Here is a 23,025-nt window from a genome sequence, read left to right as displayed (position 1 = left end):
ATTGTACAGCCTTGGAACCAGATTGCTCACGTACACTTTTCAAGGTTTCTGGGTAGAGACTACAAATTTGCAGATTCTGAAAGATTTATAGAGAAAGTAACAAGGAACCATTACCATAGTATTGCATAACTATGAGGATCAAACTATTCCAAGTGACAGTTTGTCAGATGACAGACTGATAAGTTCTGATTATCAAACGGAGATTTTCAGTCCCAAAGAGCTGAGAGTACGTACCTAAGTCAAATATTTACCAGAAAGGACTAGTAAATAGAGAAATGGAACAGGGAAGGATCCAAGAAAATATAAAAATTGGCTCAATGTACAGGTAAGGGGCAAGAGGTTAAGGCCACAGATTAGGAATATTAAGGAAAAGGTCAGAAACCAAGAAAACATCGCTGGGAGCAAACATAACCCTGGAAAGAGATCACGAACTGTTGAAAGGAATCATATTAATAAGGAGGGAAAGGTCAAACAGTAACAGTCTTGAAAAAGATAGAAGGCAAGATAGAGAATGTAATTTAACAAAGTCAAGGAATATAGTACAGACCAATGTCACCAGGAGCGTAAGCCCCAAGAAGTCTTAGTGGCTACAAACAAATTAGACAAAGTTAACAAACAGCAAGAATTACAAAGGTGGACAGAACTGCAGTATGTAAAGGTAGTAAACCAGTACATGGCAGCCAACCCCATCAAATGAATAGATATGGATGGAAAGAGGTCTCCTCTTGGAAGCCTTGGATGTGGCATGAGGTTTTGAAGTATTTAGAAAATTTTCAACAACAAATACAGTACATTGGAATGCAGAACAATTGATATTAAACCTGCATTTCTGCAGGGAGATCAGCTCAAAAGGAAAGTAATTCTTCATTCTCCAAAAGAGATATCAAAAGCACTGGCATCACGTTGGACATTAATATGTAAATAGCCTAATGATGCCTCTGGATCGTAGTCTCTCTCACTCATGTAAACTTCATTAAAACTGAGCTATCTTCAGTTGACTACAGGTGTTGCCACATTTTACTGATATGTCAGGGATAGATTTCAGGTATACTTCTAATGTATGTAGTTTTTTTGTGGAATGAGAGCAGAGAATTTGAAAACATTGAGGTAAATGGGCTTAAAGCAGAATTCAAAATTGAAAGTCAGGCACCTTGGCTTTTAAGTGTTTTGAACTGGAAACCAGGCAGATTGGATAGGTGTTGCTATCCAAGTAATTTTAATTAGAAAAAGTTAAAAAGATTGGAATTGTCGTAAAAAGTAGCTTTGCGGCAGAAGGTCTTGCTTTTGTTTAGGATCAACATGGCATTCTTTTTAGCAAAAATCTTGGAAGAAATTCTAACAAGAGATTCAGCAGCAACACCTATTGAGTGCTACATTGACAACAAGTGACAATGAGAATAATAGAGTTGACAAAATGCATGTATGATAAAAGATTGAGGATCAATGTTGCATTTTTAAAAGCTACTGGAGAGTGGAAAAACTTCAAGCAGTATCTGATTGCTTTCGAAGAAAGGAGCAAGCTCGAAGAATACATTAAAAATACTTGAAAAGATTGTTTGGAACCGTAATGTCCACTTAATAAGGTGGAAAAATAATGTCATTCTGCACAATATGTTATCAGTTTGCAGTTTGTTTTCACTACTTTATATTAAAATAAAAGGGATCTGATGTAACAGAAATGCCTGAAATCAAATGAAATTAGGGAACAGTTATTGGTTGAACATTAATTGAAGGAATAATTGGGTGAGAACTTGACTGGCTGCATAAGGAGAACAAGTAATTAGTCTTAGATTAGATTCCCTACAGTGTGGAAACAGGCCCTTCAGCCCAACCAGTACACCCCGACCCTCCGAAGAGTAACCCACCCAGACTCATTTCCTTCTGACTAATGCACCTAGCACCAAGGGCAATTTAGCGTGGCTAACCTACCTAACCTGCACATCTTTGGGCTGTGGGAGGAAACCGAAGCACCTGGAGGAAACCCACGCAGACATGGGAAGAATGTGCAAACTCCACACAGACAGTCGCCCAATCAAACCTGTGACCTTGGCTAACCACTGAGCCACCGTGCTGCCCCCTAGTCTTGTTGGAATTTATGGAGTGCAAGCAGAAAACACGTTATACTCTGTCTGACCAGCAGTTTATCTCTGGTCCATCTCTGACTCCTCTCTTCCTCAACATCTCTGTTTCTATTTCTAGGGATAGATTGGCCACTAATATCCACTATAAACTCACCAACTCCCACAGGTACCTGGACCATGCATCCTTGCACCCTGGTTCCTGTAAATATTCTATTCCATTTTCCCAGTTCCTCTGCCTCCGTCACGAATGTTCTGATAATGCCAACTTCGACAAGGAAGCCTCCAAAATGTCAACCATCTTCCTCATCTGAGGATTCCCCAACAACGGTGCTAACAGGGCCCTCAACTGGGTCTGACACATCTCCCACACTTCGGCCCCCCACCTCCTCTCTTCCCTCCTGTAACAGTGATAGAATTTCCCTTGGCCTCACCTACCATTTCACCAGCTTCCACATCCAGAAGATCATTAGCCGCCACTTCTGCACTTCACACAACCTTTACAAGGATGTTGCCTGGTATAGAAGGTGCTAGCTATGAAGAGGGGTTGAGTAGATTAGGTTTATTTTCACTAGAAAAAAGGAGATTGATGGGGGACCTGATTGAGGTTTTCAAACTCATGAAGGGTATAGACAGGGTGGATACAGACAAGCTTTTTCCCAGGGTAAAGGATTCAATAACGAGAGGTCATGCTTTCAAAGTGAGAGGTGGAAAGTTTAAGGGGGATATACACGGTAAGTACTTCACACAGAGGGTTGCCAGCAGAGGTGGTAGAGGCAGGCATCGTAGATTCATTTAAGATGCATGAGTAGGTGGGGAGCAGAGGGATACAAATGCTTGGGAATTGACAGACAGGTTTAGACAGTACATTTGGATCGGCTCAGGCTTGGAGGGCCGAAGGGCCTGTTCCTGGGCTGTAAATTTTCTTTGTTCTTTAACCTCGACTACTGCACTCGTTGTTCACAACTATGAAGGGAATAGCTAAGATGGAGGTAGAGAGGATGTGTCCACTGGCAGAGGAAACCAGGACAAGCGGATATAGCCTCAAAATTAGAGGGAGCAGATTTAAGACTGAATTGAAAAGGAACTTCTTCACTCAGGTTTTAAATCTATGCAATTTCTTGCCTAGAGAAGTAATTGACGCCACTTCAGTAAACATTTTTAAAGCTAAGATAGATGTTTTTTGAACAATAAAGAAATTAAGGGATACGGTGAGAGCACAGGTAAGTGGATCTGAGTCCACAAAAAGATCAGCCATGATCTTATTGAATGGTAGAGCAGGCTCGAAGGGCCAGACGGCCTACTCCTGCTCCTAGTTCTTATGCTCTGTAGCTACCATCAGTTCTGAGAAAGGGTCACCGGACCCAAAACTTTAACTCTGATTTCTCTTCACAGATGCTGTCAGACCTGCTGAGCTTTTCCAGCCATTTCTATTTTTGTTGCAGCAGTTAATCTCATATTTAACAGTAAGGGTGGACACATACAGACTCGGATGATCTCTGGCCTCCACTTGTGCAACATACAGATCAGGCCAGGCAGCATCCGAGGAATAGGAGAATTGACATTTCGGGCATAAGCCCTTCTTCAGGAATCTAGTCCAAGAAACAGCAATGGGGATTAAAAAAGGACATGCAAGTAGCAGGAATCCAATTCCTGAAGAAGGGCTTATGCCTGAAACATCGATTCTCTTGCTCCTCGGATGCTGCCTGGCCTGCTGTGTTTTTCCAGCACCATATTTTTCAAATCTGATCTCCAGCAACTGCAGTCCTTGCTTTCTCCCAACATACAGATCAGCCAAGAGTCAGTACTTTTAAAAAAAAATGATATATACCTGTTGAGCAAGGAAATATTCTGCTTGTTTCTGGGATAGAGGTCCTCTATCAATACCTTCTTCATCCCTGTCAAACAATAAGACAGCATCAATCATGAAACTTTAAGAGTTTTTTTTAATTAGGTACATATTACTGTTCCAAGAAACAGCAATGGGGGCAAAAAAAAAAGGACATGCAAGTAGCAGGAACTTGTGAAGTGAATTTGGCTCAACCCAGAAAAAAAAAGAAATTTAGAAGGATGAATGAAATAAGATCCAGTCATCAAACATGGGAAAGTGAAAAATCCTCTTCTTATCTACTAGACTAAACTTTTGGGAAGTGACCTGCAGTTACCAAAAGAAAGAGCTAAGGGTTCAGGCTGGTGAGAGGACATTTGAATTTGTCCAGCCTTGGCAAATCACACGACCAAAAGTATACCAACAGAGGACACATTACAGCAACATGGGATTTTTTATCAGATATAACTATTCAGTGAAGAAACTACATTGATATGATACATAACTAGTTTCCTATACACATTAATTTTGAAACAAACTGAAAGATCAGTAGACTACTATACTGCTTAAGTGTCATATTCAAACTGGAATTGTTAGGGATTCTCTCTCACAATGCCAATTAATGATATTAAGTAGAACTCTTGATACTAATAACCTTGGAGGGGTGCTCTTATGATGCAATGATCAGACTAGGAGGCCCAGGTTCAAGCCCCACCTGCTCTAGAGGTATATAATAACATCTTTGAACAGGTTGATTATAAAAATTGGCTAATAACTTGGGTCCCTCAAGTTTCATTTAAGAAGGTAAAGACTTCTTAAAAAGAAACAAAGAAACAGTGAAAATAGCTTCCCACAATCTTTGTTATTTGTTCTTCCTTCTCCTTTGTAACTTATTAGAAAAATCCTAGGTTGTCAAGCAGATGAATTATAACCCAAAAAATCTTGTGCAGAAGATCTACAAAACACACCAAACATAATAGTCTCAATAGTTTAGTTAGCTACCTGCTCAGGACAGATTTTAAAAAATATATTCATGAAACATGCTAGCAGAGCTTGCATTTGATCTCCATCCCTTGTCGCCATCAAAGATGATAACGAAACACCTATTGCCCACGTTCTTTTATGTGACAGAGGTCATAAATTTGGAAAGTGATGTCCAAGATGCCTCAATGTGTTACTGCAGTGTTTCTACAGCTAATTGTCTGGCTAATTGAAGGAGGGAACATTGGCATTCACAACCACCTTACCAATCATTGGCCTGCTTTATCCAGTATAATATTGAGCTTCTTGAATGTCATTGAAACTACACACATCCCGACAAATGAAGAACACAACAGCACACTTTTCACTTAGACCTTGCATATCAATGATGGACAGTCTTTGGGGAGTGAGGAGATGAGGTACTCACCACAGAATATCACACCTCTAACTTGCTCTTGCATTTAAAAAGCTGATCCAATTAAGTGTCTGGTCAGTTGTCATCCTCAAGTTAGTATTGATAGGAAATTCAGTAATGGAAATACTGACAGACAGAAAGGCAGAGGAACAGAAACAGACCAAGTTTGGTTTGTAATTGAGCTCATAACTAATCTGATAACCCTCAACTCCACTTCTCTGCCTTTTCACTTTGATTCAGAATCTATCTCAGCCTTGAAAATGGTCAATGACAGCCTTGACAGTCCTCTATGGTAACGATTTCCAAAGATTCACTCCCTCAGAGAAGAAACTCATCCTCTTTCTTAGATGGACAAACCCTTACTCTGAGAATATACTCTCGGGTTCTTGAATCTTCCACAAGGGGAAACAATCTCTCCATATCTGCCCTGACAAGCCCCCTGAAAGTCTTGTATGTTTCAGTAACAGTTTCAATGCTTTTAAACTCCAAAGAAAGGAAATCCAATGTACTGTGAAATATGCAGTATGCAGAGCCAACATCAATTCATCGGCTCCCCAATATTGTAGAAAATGGTAGGCTTTTTCTGGTCTAGAAAGCAAAAAAAAATTTAAAAATGCAATAACGCTTTTTGTTGAAAATACGGTGCCTTTCTGCCATGTTTTTATTCTCTCCTTAAGGTGTTTGTAAACTTTAACATGATCCAACGAATCTTACCTTATTGGAAAATCCAGTTCCTCTTTTTCCATCTTTCCTTCTAAATCTAAAGAGGTTAATTCCATATCTGTGTCTTCCCTTTCTCCAGTCCCTGAAGACATCTTTTCGTAGCTTTGGTAATACTGCTGTAAAGCTGTGTAAAGCTTATAAACTTGACTGAAGGACAGTTTGTTGTAAGCCAAGATCATGTGCCTCAAGAACAAACCTACAGGAGCATAAGAACTCATTAACAAAGTAAATACAGAGACTTCAATCTATTCCACATCATGATAATTAGTCTCGAATATATAACAGTAAAACTAATCATTATAAATTAAGCTTTGCTAGAAACTCACATTACAGGAATGATCTTTGGCCCGGTGGTAAAATACAAACTTTTAAGGTGGAAAGTTATGGGTTCAACTCCCAGTGTAGCCAATTTTAGCAACTGGAGCCAAGAACTCCAGTGTTCAACTACTAGGTTGACATTTCACTGCATGCTTTTATTCATTAATTGGATGTGGGCTTCACTGGCTGAGCCAGCATTTATTGTCTGTTCCTATTTACTTCAAGAAGATGGTGGTGAGCTACCTCCTTAAACTGCTGCAGTGCTTAGAGTGTAGTTAGGAAAGGATTCCTGGATTTTGACCTAGCAACAGTGAAATCATGGTGATATAGTTCCAAATCAAGACGGCCTGAAGGGAAACTTGAGGTGGTGGTTTTCCAATGTGTATGCTGTCCTTCTCCTTCTAGATTGTAGACGTTCTGGTTTTGGAAGGAGGAGTCCCAGGGAAAAGCAAGCAGAGAGTCTCTCTATACTGGAATGATATTTAGAAAGATTCTCAACCACCTTTCTGTTAGTAGAGAACTGAAGGTCAAATTATTAACTTGTCTATGTTACTAAAAAGGGAATTTATCTCACATGCAGTTGGGCAAGGAAACAGCAGTTTTCCTAGAACAAACCGATAATTTTAAGAGTAACAAGGAATACTTCAACATTAATCATCATTTGACAATTATCCTTTTTTTCAAAATCTTACAAACTTAGTGGCTTTACTTCTTAAAAAGAGTGTAATTGATAAAAACATAAAATGTGTACACCAAACAACAGAATTTATCTTACTTCAAAAGCATCTATCCATCATTACACACAAAATGAATCAAGAAAACTGTGAATGTATGGTAATATGTGACTCATGTCAGAATAAAATTTAGGTATGTAATAACTGGAGTTGGACAGATGAGTGGAGTTGCTTGAATGCAAAATATTAGGTTGTACATTAGCTGTTCTGACAATGATTAATCTTGCCTAATGAAGCCCAATGGGCAGCCAGGAAGTTTAAAGTTATCCACTATTATCTGTTGTTATCCAGAATAGCAGGTATTTGAAATTTAAATGATAATCAAGTTGCTGTTTCTTTCACTTGCTACCAACATATTTAAATACCTAAAGCAACACCTTCACAAGGCAAAGAAGATAAAGAAAGACTTTAGGAGATACACTATGTATTAAAACATTTCTGCATTCTTTTCTTCAAAAAGAATTAATATGGTAGGCATTAGCCTCGTGATACTGTCAATGGACTGGTCATCCAGGTAATGTTCTGGCGACCCAGGTTTGAATCCCGCCACGGCAGATGGAGGAATTGGAATTCAATTAACAGATTTAAAAAATCTAGAATCAAGAGTCTAATGATGACCATGACCCTATTGCTAATTGTCAGAAAAACCTATCTGGTTCACTAATGTCCTTTAGGAAGGAAATTGCCATCCTTACTTGGTCTGGCCGACAGGTGACTCCAGATCCACAGCAATGTGGTTGACTCTTAACTGCCCTCTGGACAATTAGGGATGGGCAATAAATGCTGTGTAGGAAGCGACGCCACATCCCGTGAACAAATATAGAAAATTAATCAAATGCTGTGATTTAGTGCTACATAAGTACAACTATATTACTGATGCAGTTTGGCAAAAGGGAAATGTACTATTTGTGATGGTTACAGATCTTTGTAACTTGTGCTGTGATTGCTTTGAAATCCACAATAATTATTTTTTGAAATTGAACATAAATATCATGAAGATAAATGAAAACAATTTCCAGCTAAAAATTAGATGAACAAAAATTATATACAGTAGTGTAGGCCAGAAACTAATGCGGCACGGTAGCTCAATGGTTAGCACTGTGCCTCACAGCACCAGGGACCTGGGTTCAATTCCAGCCTCGGTCAACTGTCTGTGTGGAGTTTGCACGTTCTCACCATGTTTGCATGGGTTTCCTCCCACAATCCAAGGACGTGCAGGTTAGGTGAATTGGCCGTGCTAAATTGCCCATAGTATACAGGAATGTGTAGGTTAGGTGCATTAGTCAGGGGTAAATGTAGGAGAATGGGTCTGGGTGGGTTACTCTTCGGAGGGTCAGCGTGGACTTGCTGGGCCGAAGGGCCTGAATCCACACTGTAGTGATTATAAAACAAAGACTATTGACTACAGGGATAAGAAATAAGATTAAAAATACATACCTATGACACTAGTCTTGTGAACTGCTGGTTCTGTCCCACTGAAAACATTCTGAAGGGAAGAGAAGAAGTTTTCCATATCTTTCAACTCTCCTTCAGCCATTAACTTTACTCTAAAAGAAAATAAAATACATACTTATCTTATCCAAATGCATTTTCAAAGAGAAAATAAATTAATGTGCCAGGTTTGATTTTAAAAATCTGCCTTTACTTCTTTAGTGATTTTAAAAATAATGAAATTATTTTCAATATGCTCAATGAAGAAGGTTAAGTACATAAGAAATAGAAGGACAAGGTGCTTAGCCTGTCGAGCTTGCTCCACCATTCAAGAAGATCGTGGCTGATTTGCCCTAGGCCTCGATTCTCCTTTATGCCAGCTTATTATAGCGCTCAACTCTCCAATACTTCAAATATCTATCTACATGCTCTTTAAATATTTTCCATGGTTTAACTCCTTCAGCCCTCTTGCATAGCATTCCAGACACTCACTCAGCCTTGGGTGAAGAAATCCAATGCATCTCAGTTTTAAATGAGTGTCCCCTTATTCTGTAACTGTGTCTATTGCAGATTCTCCACGAGTGCAAACATCTCTTCAACATCCATCCTGTCAAATCCCCTTAGAATCTTGTGTGTTTCAATAAGATCATCTTGGATTCTTCCAAACTGACTTATAAAAGCATACTTGTTTAGCCATTCTTGATTAATCAACCCCTTCATCCCAGGAATCAGCCAAGTAAATCTCTTTTGAACTGCCTCCAATACATCTTTTCTTAAATACAGTGACCAAAACTGTACACAATATTCCAGGTGTGAGATCTCACCAGTATCCTGTACAGTTGTGACAAGACTTCCATATATTTATCCTTTAACTCTCTACCAAGAAATGCAAAAATTCCATCTTCTTTCTTAGTTACTTCTAGCACGTTTCTTTGTATTTTATGCACAAGAATACCTCTGCATTCCATAATTTGGAGTCCTCCTCCATTTGAATAGTAGTCTGCCTCCTAATTCTTACTACTAAAATGCATGATCTCATGTTTTCCTACATTAAACTCCATTTACTAAGTTTTTGACCACTGACAACTTATCTATATCTCCTTGCAGGTCCCTTATGTCTTCTTCATAATATGTCCATGCACCTAGTTTTGTATCATCAGGAAATTGGTTACATTTCATTTTACCCCTCTCCTTTGCATCATTTAAAATAGATAGTAAATAGTGGAGGCCCTAGGACTGATACTCATGGCACTTTACCAATTACATCTTTACAACCTGGAAAAAACCCGTTAATCCTAATTCTCTCTATTGTGACCACCTTAGTCATGCTTAAACATTTTCCCCAATAATTTGAGTTCTTATCTCGTGCAGTCATATTTTATGTAGCAGCTTATCAAATGCCTTCTGGAAATCCAAATACACTACATCTGCTGGCTCCCTTTTATCAACTCTGCTTGCAATATCCTCAAAGAACTAGCAAATTTTTTAAACATGATTTCCCTTGCACAAAACTATACTGACTCTGTTTGATCGTTAAGTTTTTTTTTGAAAACGCCCTGCTATTTTTTCCTTAATAATCCACTCTAGAATTTTCCTAACGACTGATGATCTACAATTTCCTGTTTTCTGTCACCCTCCTTTGCACCACATTAACAGTTTTCCAATCAGCTGGAATAAATCCTGGAGTCCACTGAATTCTGTAATATTTTGACCACTGCCTCCATTCTCTCTGCAGCCAATTCCTTCAAAACCCTTGGATGCTGGCCATCAGATCCTGGTGACTTGTCTGTCTTTAGTCCCATGAGTTTGTCAAATACTTTGCCCCTCAATATAGAAACTGTTACAAGATCTTTCTGCCCATTAGCATCTTGTGTATTAGTTATCTTTGGATGTTCATTGTGTCCTCCATTGTGAAGACAGATGTAAAATATTGATTTAAAATATCTGCCATTACTCCATTTCAGGCTATTAGTTTCACAGTTTCATCCTCCAAGGGTCCCACATGTAGTTTAGCTCCTTTTTTTATATACTTGTAGAAGATCATTCTGTTTGGTTTTATATTCCTTGACAATTCATGTTCCTACTCAATTTTCTCCCTTTTTAAAAGCTTTTCAGTCACTCCCAGCTCCTAAAAAAACTTCCCAATCATCTGACCTACCACTCGTTTTTTCCTACTTTTTATGCTTTAGATTTTGACTGGACACTCCCTTGACTGCCTTTTTAAAAAAAATTATTCATTCATGAAATATGGGTATCAGTGGCTAGGCCAGCATTTATTGCTCACTCCTAGTGGTCTTTGATAAAGCAGTGAGTTGCCTTTTTGAACTGCTGCAGTCCATAGGCTCTGGATAGACCTACAATGCCATTAGGAAGAGATTGCACGGATCATGACCCAATGACATTGAAGGAATGGTGATATATTTCCAAGTGAGGATTGAGAGAGTCTTGGAAGGGAATTTGCAGCTGCTGTCCCCATGTATCTACCACCCTTGTCCTCCTAGATAGAGGTGGTTTGGAAAGGTTCTGGAAGGTGGTGTCTAAAGAGCTTTGGTGAATTTCTGCAGTGCATTTTATAGATGGTATACACTGCCTCTACTTAACGTCAGTGGTAGAGGGAGTGGATGTTTGCACAAGTGGTGCCAATCAAGCAGGCTACTTTGTTCTGGATAGTGTCAAGTTTTGATTGCTGTTGGAACTACACTCATCAAGGCATGTCTGGAGTTCCATCACTTTTCTGACTTGTTCCTTGTCGATGGTGGACAGGCTTTTGGGGTACAGGAGAGAAATTACTCACTGCGGGATTCTGAGCCTCTTCCCCTGTTCTTGTAGCCACTACATTTATATAGCTAGTTCAATTCAGTTTCTGATCAATGACAACTCTCAGGATGTTGAAAGTGGGAAAATGCAAAGGGAACATAGTTAGATTCTCTCTTCTTGGAGATGAGCATTGCCTGGATTTGTGAAACACAAATGTACTTTTTAACCCAAGCCTGGATATTGTCCTGGTCTCGCTGCATTTGGACATGCCTCGGTCTCTGAGGCATTACAAATAGTGCTTATTAGTATTATTAAAAATACATGAAGAGGAGGAGATGTGAGTTGTGAAAAGGAATAAACCAGGAAATTACAGGCCAGTCAGTTTAATTTCACTGTTTCAGTGAAACAGTGAACTGCAGAATCTGCAGTTGGGAGATGCAGGGATTAATCAAGAACACTCATCATGCTTTTGTTAAGGGGAGGTCATATCTGGTCAAATTGATTGAACTTTTCCAAGAAGTGACCTGGTGTACAGATGAGGACAATGCATCTGACCTAATCTACTTGGACTTCAGCAAGACTTTTGCCAAGGTATTATGTGGGAGATTAATAACTCATAGATCGAATTGGCTAATTGGATCCAGAATTGACTGAGTGGCAGGGAACGTCAAGGTACATTTATGTAACTGAAAGACTGTGTTTAGTGGGGTTCCACAAGGATCAGTATTGAGACCCTTGCTGTTTGTGGTTTTTATGAATTATTTAGTCGTGAATCTGAGAGGATTGATCAATACGTTCGAGGATGATATGAAAATTGGTGGGTTGGTATATCATGAGGAGGATGGTCTTAGATTACAGGGTGACTGAAGTTGGGAATGGGTATTTGAATTTCTAGAAGAATGGGCAAAAAGGAAAAGGTGGTGAGGTAGCTTTGTGAATAAAGAGCATTTCAGTACGGTGGTAAGTCAGAACCATACAGCATGGAAACAGACCCTTCGATCCAACAGTCCATGCTGAACATAATACCAAACTAAACTAACCCCACCTACCTGCTCCTAGCCCATATCCTTCCAAACCTATCTTGTTCATGTATCCATCCAAATGTCTTTTAAATATTATAATTGTACCCACATCCACCACTTCCTTGGGAGGTTCATTCCACATTCGAACCACCCGCAGTGTAAAACATATGCCTCTAAGATCTTTTTCAAACCTCTCTCCTTTCTCCTTAAAAACGTGCTCTGAATTTTAAAATTTCCTATTTTCGGAGAAAGACAACTACCATTGACTCTATCTATACCTCTCATTATTTTATAAAATTCTATCAGGTCACCTCACAACCTCCCATACGCCAGTGAAAAAAAATCCCTGCCTATCTTTATAACAAACCTTCCAAACCTGGCAACATCCTGGTAAATCTCTTCTGAAACTTCTCCAGCTTGATAATATCCTTCCTATAATGGGTGACCAGGACTGGACACGGTCGTCTAGAAGAGGTCTCATCAACAATCTGTACAACCTCAACATAATGTCCTGACTCTGATACTCAAAAGGACTGAGCAATGAAGGTAAACATGCCAAACACTTTTTTAACCATCTTGTCTATATGTGATGCAAATTTTAAAGAATTAGGCACCTGCATCCCTGGGTCTCTCTATTCTACAACACTACCCAAATCCTTCCTATTAATTGTATAAGCCCTGCCCTTGTTTGTTGTACCAAAATGCAATACCTCGCATTTATTCAGACTGAACTCCATCTGCCATTTTTCAGCCCGTTGACCCGTTTGATCAAGATCACTTTGTAACCTTAGAAAACCTTATTCACTATGCCACCAATTTTAATGTTATCCGCAAACTTACTAACCATGCCTTCTATTTTCTCATCCAAATCACTTATACAAAATGACAAACAAAACAGGATTCTGAACCGATCCCTGTGGAACACCGCTAGTCACAGGCCTTCATTCCAAAAAGCAACCCTCCATCATTACTCTTTGTGTCCTGCCATTAAGTCAATTATGTATCCAATTAGCAAGCTCACCCTGAATCCCATGTGACCTAACTTTACTAATTAGTCTACCATCCAAAACGTTGTTAAACACTTTACTAAAATCCAAAGAAACAATGTCTACTGCTCTGCCATCATCAACCTTTTTGTTAACTTTCTCAAAAATCCCAATCAAGTTTGAGATATGATTTTCCTCACACAAAAACATTTGGGAAAACATGCTGCCCACTCCCGATCAATTTTTGCTTCTCTAAAATGTTCATAAATCCTATTTTTTACAATTTTCTCCAGCAATTTACACACAACCGAAGTCAGTTTCACAGGTCTATATTTCCCCAGTTTCTCCTTACAACCTGACTTAAACAAAGGTACAACATTAGCCACCCTGAAGTCATCAGGCACCTCACCCTTAGTTACAGATGATACAAATGGTTTTGCAAGAGGTATCATAATTTCCTCCCTTACTCTCCACAACATTTTGGATACATTAGATCAGGTCCCAGAATTTTATCCACTTTTATATTCTCTAAGACCTCCCAAATTTCCTCTTCTGTAATGTGAAGTTTTTAAAACATCAAAGTTTATTTCTCTGTATTTTCTAGATTTCTTTCTTCATCCACAATAAAAACTGATGGAAAATATTAATTTAGTATCTCTCCCATCTCCTATGGTTCAACACAAAGACAACCTCCCTGATCTTTTAGAGGCCCTACCCTCTCTCTAATTACACTCTTGTTCTTAATGTATTTGTAGAATCTCTTTGGATTGTCCTTAACCTTATCTGCCAATGCTATCTCATATCCCCCCTTTGCCTTCTTGATTTCGCTCTTAAGAATGCCCTACACACACTATGTTGATTAAGAGATCCAACTGAACCAAGTTGTCTATATCTAAGATTCTCTTTTCTTCTTCAGTAGAACCTCAATATCTTGATTCATTCATTGTTCCTTACTCTTACCAGGCTTACTCTTCACTCAACAGGAACATAATGCCTCTGAACTCGTCATCACACTCTTGAATGTCCCCCACTTGTCAGACACCCTTTTACCTACAAACAGTCTATCCTCCAATCAACTTTTGAAAGTTCTTGTCTCCTACCATTAAAATTTGCCTCACTCCAATTATAGATTCAATAGATTGTGAGGTGGATGGCCTTAGGAGAATACAGATGAGCTGATCAGATGGGCTAATCATTAGCAAATGGAATTCAGTGAGTGTGAGTTGATTCACTTGGGGAAGACAAATAGGTAAAGGAATATATGATGAATGGTAGGACCCCTGGTAAGCACCCAGAAACAGTGGGAATTTGATGTGCATGTGCAGGTAGACAAAGTGATTAAGCTTTATTAGCTGAGGAACCGAGTTTCAGAGCAGGAAGGTCTACTCAGCCTGTTAAAAAAAAAGTTGTTTCAGGTCAGAGCAAAAGTATTGCATGCAACTCTGTAATCCACATTATAGAAAGGATGTCATTACACTGAACAAGGTGCAGTGGAGATGGCTTGGGCTGGGGAGAGTTTTAGTTATGAAGAAAGATTAAATAGATTGCAGTTGTTTTCCTTAGAGCAGGAAATTGAGTTGGGGCATGATTGTTATGTATAAAATTTTGAGGATCACTAATAGGATAGACAGGAAGGAAATTTTCCCCTTGGTGTACATCAATGACTATGGGCATAGATTTAAGATAAGGGGCAGTAGGTTTAGAGGTGATGCAAGGAGGTTTTTCTTCACCCAGAGGAACTCATTGCCTGTAAGGATGGCAGAGGCAGAAACCCTCATACCTTTTATAAAGCATTTAGATGTGCACTTGCAGTGCAAAGCTACAAGGCTATGGGTCAGGTTTTAGAAAATGGCACAAACTTGACAGGTCAAAGGGCCTTTTTCTGTACTGTAGATCTCCATGACATTGTGCAATCATTGGCAAACATCCTCACGTCTAACCTTACGATGGAGGGAAGGTTGTTATTGAAAAAGAAGCTGAAAGTGATTGGGCCGAGGATACTGCCCTGAGGGACTTCTGCACAGATGTCCTGAGGCTAGAATGACAGACCTCCAACAGCTACAACTACCTTCCTTTGTGCCAGGTATGACTCAAACCAGAGTTGAGTCGAGTGCAGTGCTGGAAAAGCACAGCAGTTCAGGCAGCATTTGAGGAGCAGGAGAATCGACGTTTGGGGCATAAACCCTCCTGATGAAGGGCTTGCACCCGAAACATCGATTTGCCTGCTGCATCGAATGCTGCCCGACCTGTGGTGCTTTTCCATCACCACGCTCTTGACTCTGATCACCAGCATCTGCAGTCCTCACTTTCTCCCAGAGGAAAGTCTTCCTCCGATTTCCATGAACTCTAGTTTGACTTCAGTTCCGTGATGCCACACTCAATAAAATGCAGCTTTGATGTCTAGGGTAGTCACGTGCACCTCACCTCTGGAGTTGAGTTCTATTACAGATTTCTTACCTTGTACTGACAGCACTTGCAAGTTTAGGGCAGCATTCTTCAATAGTCTTAAGCAACTGAAATAATGTCATATCTGGGCCCTGTAACAAAGTAGTAAGGTGCATTCATAATTTTAGAACCAAAATTGAAGATAAATCAACAGACTTCAAAAAATTGCAGATGACACCAAAATTGGAGGTGTAATGGGCAGTGAAGAGGGTTACCTCAGACTACAGCAGAATCGGGACCAGATGGGCCAATGGGCTGAGAAGTGGCAAATGGAGTTTAATTCAGATAAATGTGAAGTGTTGCATTTTGGGAAAGCAAATCTTAGCAGGACTTATACACTTAATGGTAAGGTCCTAGGGAGTGTTGCTGAATAGAGACCTTGGAGTGCAGGTTCATAGCTCCTTGAAAGTGGAGTCGCAGGTAGATAGGATAGTGAAGAAGGTGTTTGGTATGCTTTCCTTTATTGGTCAGAGTATTGAGTACAGGGGTTGGGAGGTCATGTTGTGGCTGTACAGGACATTGGCTAGGCCACTGTTGGAATACTGCGTGCAATTCTGGTCTCCTTCCGATCAGAAAGATGTTGTGAAACTTGAAAGGGTTCAGAAAAGGATTTACAAGGATGTTGCCAGGGTTGGAGGATCTGAGCTATAGGGAGAGGCTGAACAGACTGCGGCTGTTTTCCCTGGGGTGCTGGAGGCTGATGGGTGACCTTATAGAGGTTTACAAAATTATGAGGGGCATAGATAGGATAAATAGGCAAAGTCTTTTCCCTGGGGTTGGGGAGTCCAGAATTAGAGGGCATAGGTTTAGGGTGAGAGGGAAAAAGATATAAAAGAGACCTAAGGGGCAACGTTTTCACAGACAGGGTGGTACATATATGGAATGAGCTGCCAGAGGATGTGGTGGAAGCTGGTATAATTGCAACATTTAAGAGGCATTTGGATGGGTATATGAATAGGAAGGGTTTGGAAGGATATGGGCTGGGATGGACGGGTTGGACCGAAGCGTCTGTTTCCATGCTGTACATCTCTATGCCTCTAAATGCATCTTCGAAAAGCACCCTCACCTGCAGCAATGGTAAATTCAATTTATTCATATGAAGACGTCTAGTTTCGATTTCTGGAGTGCCTTGTCCTTTACAAGTAGCCATTTCGTGCAACAAAACCAGAATTGAGATTTTGTGTGGAGTTACCCAGTCTTTGATGCCAAAAATATTTGCATGAACCACACCGTTGGCCATCATAGGATTGAAAAACATACTCTCGTGAACGCTGGCCATGATAATAGACAGTCAAGAAATCCAACTAAAAACTAGAACAAGGTCCTCGACTTGAGAACAGCAAATAAAATCGACTCTTTCTGGTGGACCCAAAGACAATGAACATCCCAGACTCTACAACCGCTCTGGGCCTGATGAAAACCGTGTTACATACCGAAAACATAAAAATAAATAAAAGAACGGCGGATACCGATACATCCAAAAGGACTTCGATATGTTAAAGATATTTCCTTCTGAGAGGAAGAAAAAGATAGTCAACGAGGTATCCACTCTTCAGATTCAAAACTCATTTTGTTTTATCTTAAACTGTAAATTGCAAAACATTCCGCCGCTCCGCAAATCAACCACCCGGCATCATATGAATCGATACGATGAACACTTCCCTTAGATTGCTTCTGGCCAGGATTTATTGTATCAGAGAGCACCAAAATCAAAGAACAAAGGTCAGAGTACGCGATACGGATTTATCACATTTAATCATTGATTTCAATCTTCCGATCCTGGCCGCCATTACATTACGCATGCGTAAACGCTCATGCAGTCGGTCCGCACCCGCGTATTAGTCAGTTCGAACCGGCGAGACATTTGCGCATGCTCCAGAGACGTTCTTTCACAACTGCGTATTGTGTCTCTAGCGAGAAAAATCTGTTTCCTATTTACACGCGCGATGTTGTGATGACATCATCAGAGTGTGACTTGCTTGTCTATTACTTCCGGGGAAGGGTCACAGGTCTTCATTATGTGAACTCTTCTATTCCACATGTTGCTAGACCTTAAAGTTCTACAGTAATTTCTGTTTTTGTTTGCTTTGCTATGTGCAATCAATGTTTTGTACATCACATATGCAAAGAATGAGATGTTATAATAGTTTGTATTTATATAGTGAGGTAAAAACAATAACTGCAGATGCTGGAAACCAAATTCTGGATTAGTGGTGCTGGAAGAGCACAGCAGTTCAGGCAGCATCCAACGAGCAGCGAAATCGACGTTTCGGGCAAGAGCCCTTAGTGCCGTTCCCAACCGTAGGACATTTTAAAGCCGCTTAAAGTAAATGCAGCAGCCTGTTTGCTCAAAGCAAGCACTCCCAAACAATAATATGTTAATATATATCGTGTTTTGTGATTATGACCGATAAGATAACCGAGTGTCCAGTCAATTGAAAGGACAGCAATGGTAGAGCAATTAAAATTTGAATTGTATTAAAGGCCCAGAAATGGGAAAAAAAATCTCAAAGGTTTGTGGACGTGGAGGAGATTGCAGAGATGGAGAAGGAGAGGCAATGCGTGAACTTTGAGGTAAAAACAATGACTGCAGATGCTGGAAACCAGATTCTGGATTAGTGGTGCTGGAAGAGCACAGCAGTTCAGGCAGTATCTAAGGAGCTTCGAAATCGACGTTTCGAAAGGGCTTTTGCCCGAAACGTCGATTTCGAAGCTCCTTGGATGCTGCCTGAACTGCTATGCTCTTCCAGCACCACTAATCCAGAATGCGTGAACTTTAAATCAATGATGAGAGTTGTAACGTTGAGGTTTTGCTTATAACTAATGTGGGTTAAAGTAACACCCTGTGCTCTATACCAGTACTTTGCTTGGCTTAGGATATGGTTACCTTTTTAGATCACCTCAACTTTAAGGAGATTAGAACGTAGGAAATGAGCCAGGGCTGCATTGGAAGAGTAAAGTTGAGAGAAAGCATGGAAGAAGGTTTTGGCAACAATTGAATAAGACACTTAAGTGGAACTCAGTGGTCTTAGTGAAGGCACAGAATTGTGATCAAAAGGTCATTGGATCAAATACGTTACCTAGTTTACAAATAAATCTGCAGAATAAAACATCTTTCAATTCTGCTGCCAATAATCATGAATGAACTGAATTTTAGGATTTTTATTTCCATGTAAGGTCACCTTATTTTTTGATTAAGCACTGTTCAGCTTTCTAGACTCAAATTGAGTGAAGTTCAAAGACAAAGCATAACCACTGTTTTAATTTTTTTCCCCTCAGTCAGCTGGTTGTTATCATTTCACCCTCCTTTAGACCAATCTTCTGTGCCTTTACAAGTATCATTGACATTCCTTTTCTGCTTTATACCATTATTTTGTATACTTGATCAGCCATGATCATACTAAACAAAAAAAAACTGCAGATGCTGGAATCCAAAGGAGGCTCGAAGAACACAGCAAACCGGGTAGCATCAAGAGGCGCAAAAGTCGACGTTTCGGCTGTAACCCCTCTTCAGTCTATTGCTGTTCCTATGTGTGTATAATGCGATTTAGTTTCCCCTGCATTCAACGTCCTCAGTCCTTCCCGTTTATTCTTTCCTCTCCACGCATTTCCCTACTTTCCAATCCCTGAACGTGCTGAAAAACCATAACTCACTTATTCTAGGTCATTGGTTTGAAATGTTAACTGGTTCTCCCTTTCTAATTGCTGCCTGACCTGCACATTATTATTTTAACATTGTTTCCGATTGCTTTCATTATGGAGGTAATAATTGACTGAAAGACTACTGAAGTTTTCAAAATAGGTGATTGAATGAAAATCATCCAAAGGGATTTATTAAGAGTCTGAGTACACTTGTGCGGTAGTCAGCCACATAACAGACCGGTTACAAAAGCAAAATATAGCTGATACGACATTTCAAGTTGATGACCTTTCAACCGCACTGGTTGGGCCAGTTTCCAAGCTGTAATTTCCAGATAATTATAGCCCGGGCTCCACGTTACCCAGGGAGAGAAAGGATCCTTTCCATTTCCGACGAATGGGATGTGACCTCATGCTTCTGATTGGTTGATACGGGTGTCAGTCTGACCGGATTGGACTGCAGGCTTCCTAGCGAGCGGTTGTGCGCAGCCGCAGTAGGAGCGCGAGCGGTTGACGGTGTCTCGGACTGTGCTCGAGCTCCCTGAGCCTCTGGCGCCGAGAGGCCGGACATGTTGCTGTAGTTTCAGGACGTGGAATCGAGCGACTGTCATGAAGGTACTTGAATCGTTGCTGATTTTAGAGCATTTCATTGTTACATTGAAGGAGCGAGCACCCCAATTTAACAATGCAGCTGCCGCCCTCTATCTCCCACATCTCCACGCCTCAACCAAGATACGGAATTATTGTCAAATACAATAATATTTGGCATGAACAGAGGACTTGATGCAGTTTTAGAACACCTTCTCCCCGGTTTAGGAAAATCTCACAGCATTTGCAGGCAGCCTTGTTATTGCTGGAACTGAACGTCTGAAATGCGTGTGAGGGCCGTTTACTGATGGTGTTGGTTTTACTTTAATTTTGACATTTGTACCACAGTATAAGCGAGTGAGGTGTGTTATTTACCCGGGACAGCAGCAAAGGGAGCGAGATGCCTTTGCTGTCTGTGTTTGCCCGATTTAAGATTTGAAAGGAGAGGAATGTAACAGAATGTAAAATATAGAATTCCAGAATGTCTGTGATCAGTAGTTGACAACATTTATGTTTTCTTCGTCGTTTGATTGTGCTCATAATATTTCAAGGTATGTCGATTTTGATGCTTTTGACCTCTACATGGTTGAACTGTGAAAAGTGTCTAGCCCACTTCAATGTAGTTGACGTTTTCGTGAAATACAGCTACTGTATAATTTAGCCTGTTAAAATTTTGAATATAAATTGTAATCCGAGTGATGAATTACTATCGTTTAGATCTTACAATTAATGAAAGACGTTTCTTTCAATTTTCGAATATAACAGGTGCATCGACATAACCTATATAACACTGTTTTACACACATTATATTGGGATTCGCAAATTATTCATTCCTACATCTCAGTCCAGCCTTGCCGGTGGGAGAAATTAAGCATCAGTAGCGGAAATAGGCTGATGATTTCACATTCCTGATGAGGGGCTTAAGCCCGAAAAGTCGACTGTCGTGTACCTCGGATGCTACGTTACCTGTCGTGCTTTTCCAAAACCACACTTTTTGACTCTGATACTCCAGCATCTGCAGCCCTCACTTTCTCCTGATGATTTCAATAAGCCTATTTCGCAAGTGAAAATGAATGTGTATTTAAAAATATCATGAGACTGATTTTAATTAGCTAACATAAGTTATCTGCTTTTACAAAATGCCTTTTAATGTAATGTAATTTCTCAAACTGATCAGACAATAATTGAGATTAAACCAAAGGAGGATACATTTAATCAAGCAAACTAAATCTTGGACAAAAAGGCAGATTGTAAATGTCCTATAAAAGGAAATGAATTTAAGGAGGTAATTCCTGAGGTTGAGACCTGCAATAAGGCTGCTGCATAAGATAAAGATGGTATTATATATTAGAATAGATAGAGGATTGTTTAACTAACAGGAAGCAAAGAATGGGGATAAATAATTGATTTTTCTGGTTGGCAATCAATGACTAGTGGTGTGCCTCAGGGATCAGTGTTGGGAGCACAATTATTCACAATTAACATAGATTTGGAGTTGGGGACCATGCATGGTGTGTCAAAGTTTGTGGATTACACTAAGAAGAGTGAGAGAGCAATGAGGATAATGGACTTTGCAGTGGGACATAGTTTATGAGTGGGCAAAGATCTGGCAAATGTTAATAAATGTGAAGTAATCCATTTTGGGAGGAATAACAGTAAAAAGGGCTATTACTTGAAAGGTAAAAGAAATGCAGTATGCTACTATCTGGGTGTCCTTGTGCATGAATCACGTAAGGTTGGTCTGCAGGTACAGCAGGTAATTAAGAAGGCAAATGGAATTTTGTCCTTCATTGCTAAAGTCACAGAGCCATAGAGCTGTACAGCATGGAAACAGACCCTTCGGTCCAACTTGTCCATGCCGACCCAATCTAGTTCCACCTGCCAGCACCTGGCCTATATCCCTCCAAACCCTTCCTATTCATATACCCATCCAGATGCCTTTTAAATGTTGCAATTGTACTAGTCTCCACCACTTCCTGTGGCAGCTCATTCCATACACGTACCACCCTCTGCGTGAAAAAGTTGCCACTTAGGTCTCTTTTATATCTTTCCCCTCTCACCCTAAACCTATGCCCTCTAGTTCTGGACTACCCCGGGGAAAAGACTGTCTCTTTATCCTACCTATGCCCCTCATGATTTTATAAACCTCTATAAGGTCACACCTCAGCCTCCGATGCTCCAGGGAAAACAGCCCTAGCCTATTCACCCTCACCCTATAGCTCAAATCCTCCAACCCTGGCAATGTCCTTGTAAATCTTTTCTGAACACTTGGAATTGAGTTTAAAAGCAGGGAGGTTATGTTGCAACTGTACAGGGTGCTGGTGAGGCCACACCTGGAGTACTGTGTGCTGTTTTGGTCTCCTTACTTGAGAAAGGATACATATATACTGGCACTAGAGGGGGTGCAGAGGAGGTTCACTAGATTGACTCCAGAGTTGAGAGGGTTGACTTATCAGGAGAGACTGAGTAGACTGGGATTATATCCATTAGAATTTAGAAGAATGAGGGGGGAATCTTACAGAAACATATAAAATTTATGAAGGGAGTAGATAAGATAGAAGTAGAGAGATGTTTCCACTGGCGGGTGAAACTAGGACAAGAGGGCAGAGCCTTAAAATTAGGCGGAGCAGATTTAGGATTGAATTGAGAAGGAACTTCACCTAGAGGGTTGTGAATCTGTGGAATTCTATGCCCAGTGAAGTAGTTGAGGCTTCCTCAATGAATATTTTTAAAGCTAAAATTGTTTTTTTGAACAGTAAAGGAATTTAAGAGTTATGGTAAGAGTGTGGGTAAATGGAGCTGAGGCCACAATAAGATCAGCCATGATCATACTGAACGGCAGAGCAGGCTCGAAAGGCCAGATGGCCTACTCCTGCTCCTATTTCTAATGTTCTTATAACAAATATTTTACTGCTTTTTGTCATGACCAGTATAAAACCCACAGTGCCAACACTTTACAATTGACTTTATCTAGATGAGAGAAAATCAAACCGCTTCAGGTGGTTAGCATGCCAAATTAAACTATTTATTAAAATGCTTGAGTGTTTCGAGATGTTTGCAGTTTGTTGATTAATATATTG

At 40.1% G+C, this 23,025-nt stretch overlaps 2 protein-coding genes across 5 annotated transcripts in view; one reads left to right on the top strand and one right to left on the bottom strand.

Annotated features, from left to right (window-relative positions):
* Positions 1-17,570, bottom strand: part of anapc5 (anaphase promoting complex subunit 5) — a 54,725-nt gene extending 37,155 nt beyond the window's left edge. Inside the window, exons 1-5 of the mRNA XM_072587477.1 lie at positions 16,785-17,570; positions 15,731-15,810; positions 8,515-8,624; positions 6,017-6,221; positions 3,910-3,976 (exon numbers count right to left, since the gene is read on the bottom strand). Coding sequence (XP_072443578.1) covers positions 3,910-3,976; positions 6,017-6,221; positions 8,515-8,624; positions 15,731-15,810; positions 16,785-16,997 — 675 coding nt within the window. The 5' untranslated portion in view covers positions 16,998-17,570. The remainder of the gene's footprint in view (positions 1-3,909; positions 3,977-6,016; positions 6,222-8,514; positions 8,625-15,730; positions 15,811-16,784) is intronic.
* A 193-nt stretch (positions 17,571-17,763) lies between these two features.
* The window catches only part of rnf34a (ring finger protein 34a), a 33,297-nt gene continuing 28,035 nt past the window's right edge, over positions 17,764-23,025 (top strand). Inside the window, exon 1 of one of the 4 annotated variants that reach the window (XM_072587474.1) lies at positions 17,764-17,783. Coding sequence is in view for 3 of the 4 variants with exons in the window: in XM_072587475.1 (XP_072443576.1) it covers positions 18,260-18,292 (33 nt within the window). In the remaining variant the exon portion in view is untranslated. Of the gene's footprint in view, positions 17,784-17,854; positions 18,293-19,841; positions 19,973-23,025 lie in introns of those variants that run through there. The other 3 variants (XM_072587475.1, XM_072587472.1, XM_072587473.1) reach the window with 3 other exon arrangements.

Source organism: Chiloscyllium punctatum, chromosome 17 (genome assembly GCF_047496795.1).
Source record: "Chiloscyllium punctatum isolate Juve2018m chromosome 17, sChiPun1.3, whole genome shotgun sequence".
Lineage (NCBI taxonomy): Eukaryota > Metazoa > Chordata > Chondrichthyes > Orectolobiformes > Hemiscylliidae > Chiloscyllium > Chiloscyllium punctatum.
Note: the sequence above shows the minus strand (reverse complement) of the source record. Positions and strands in the feature narration are given on the sequence as shown.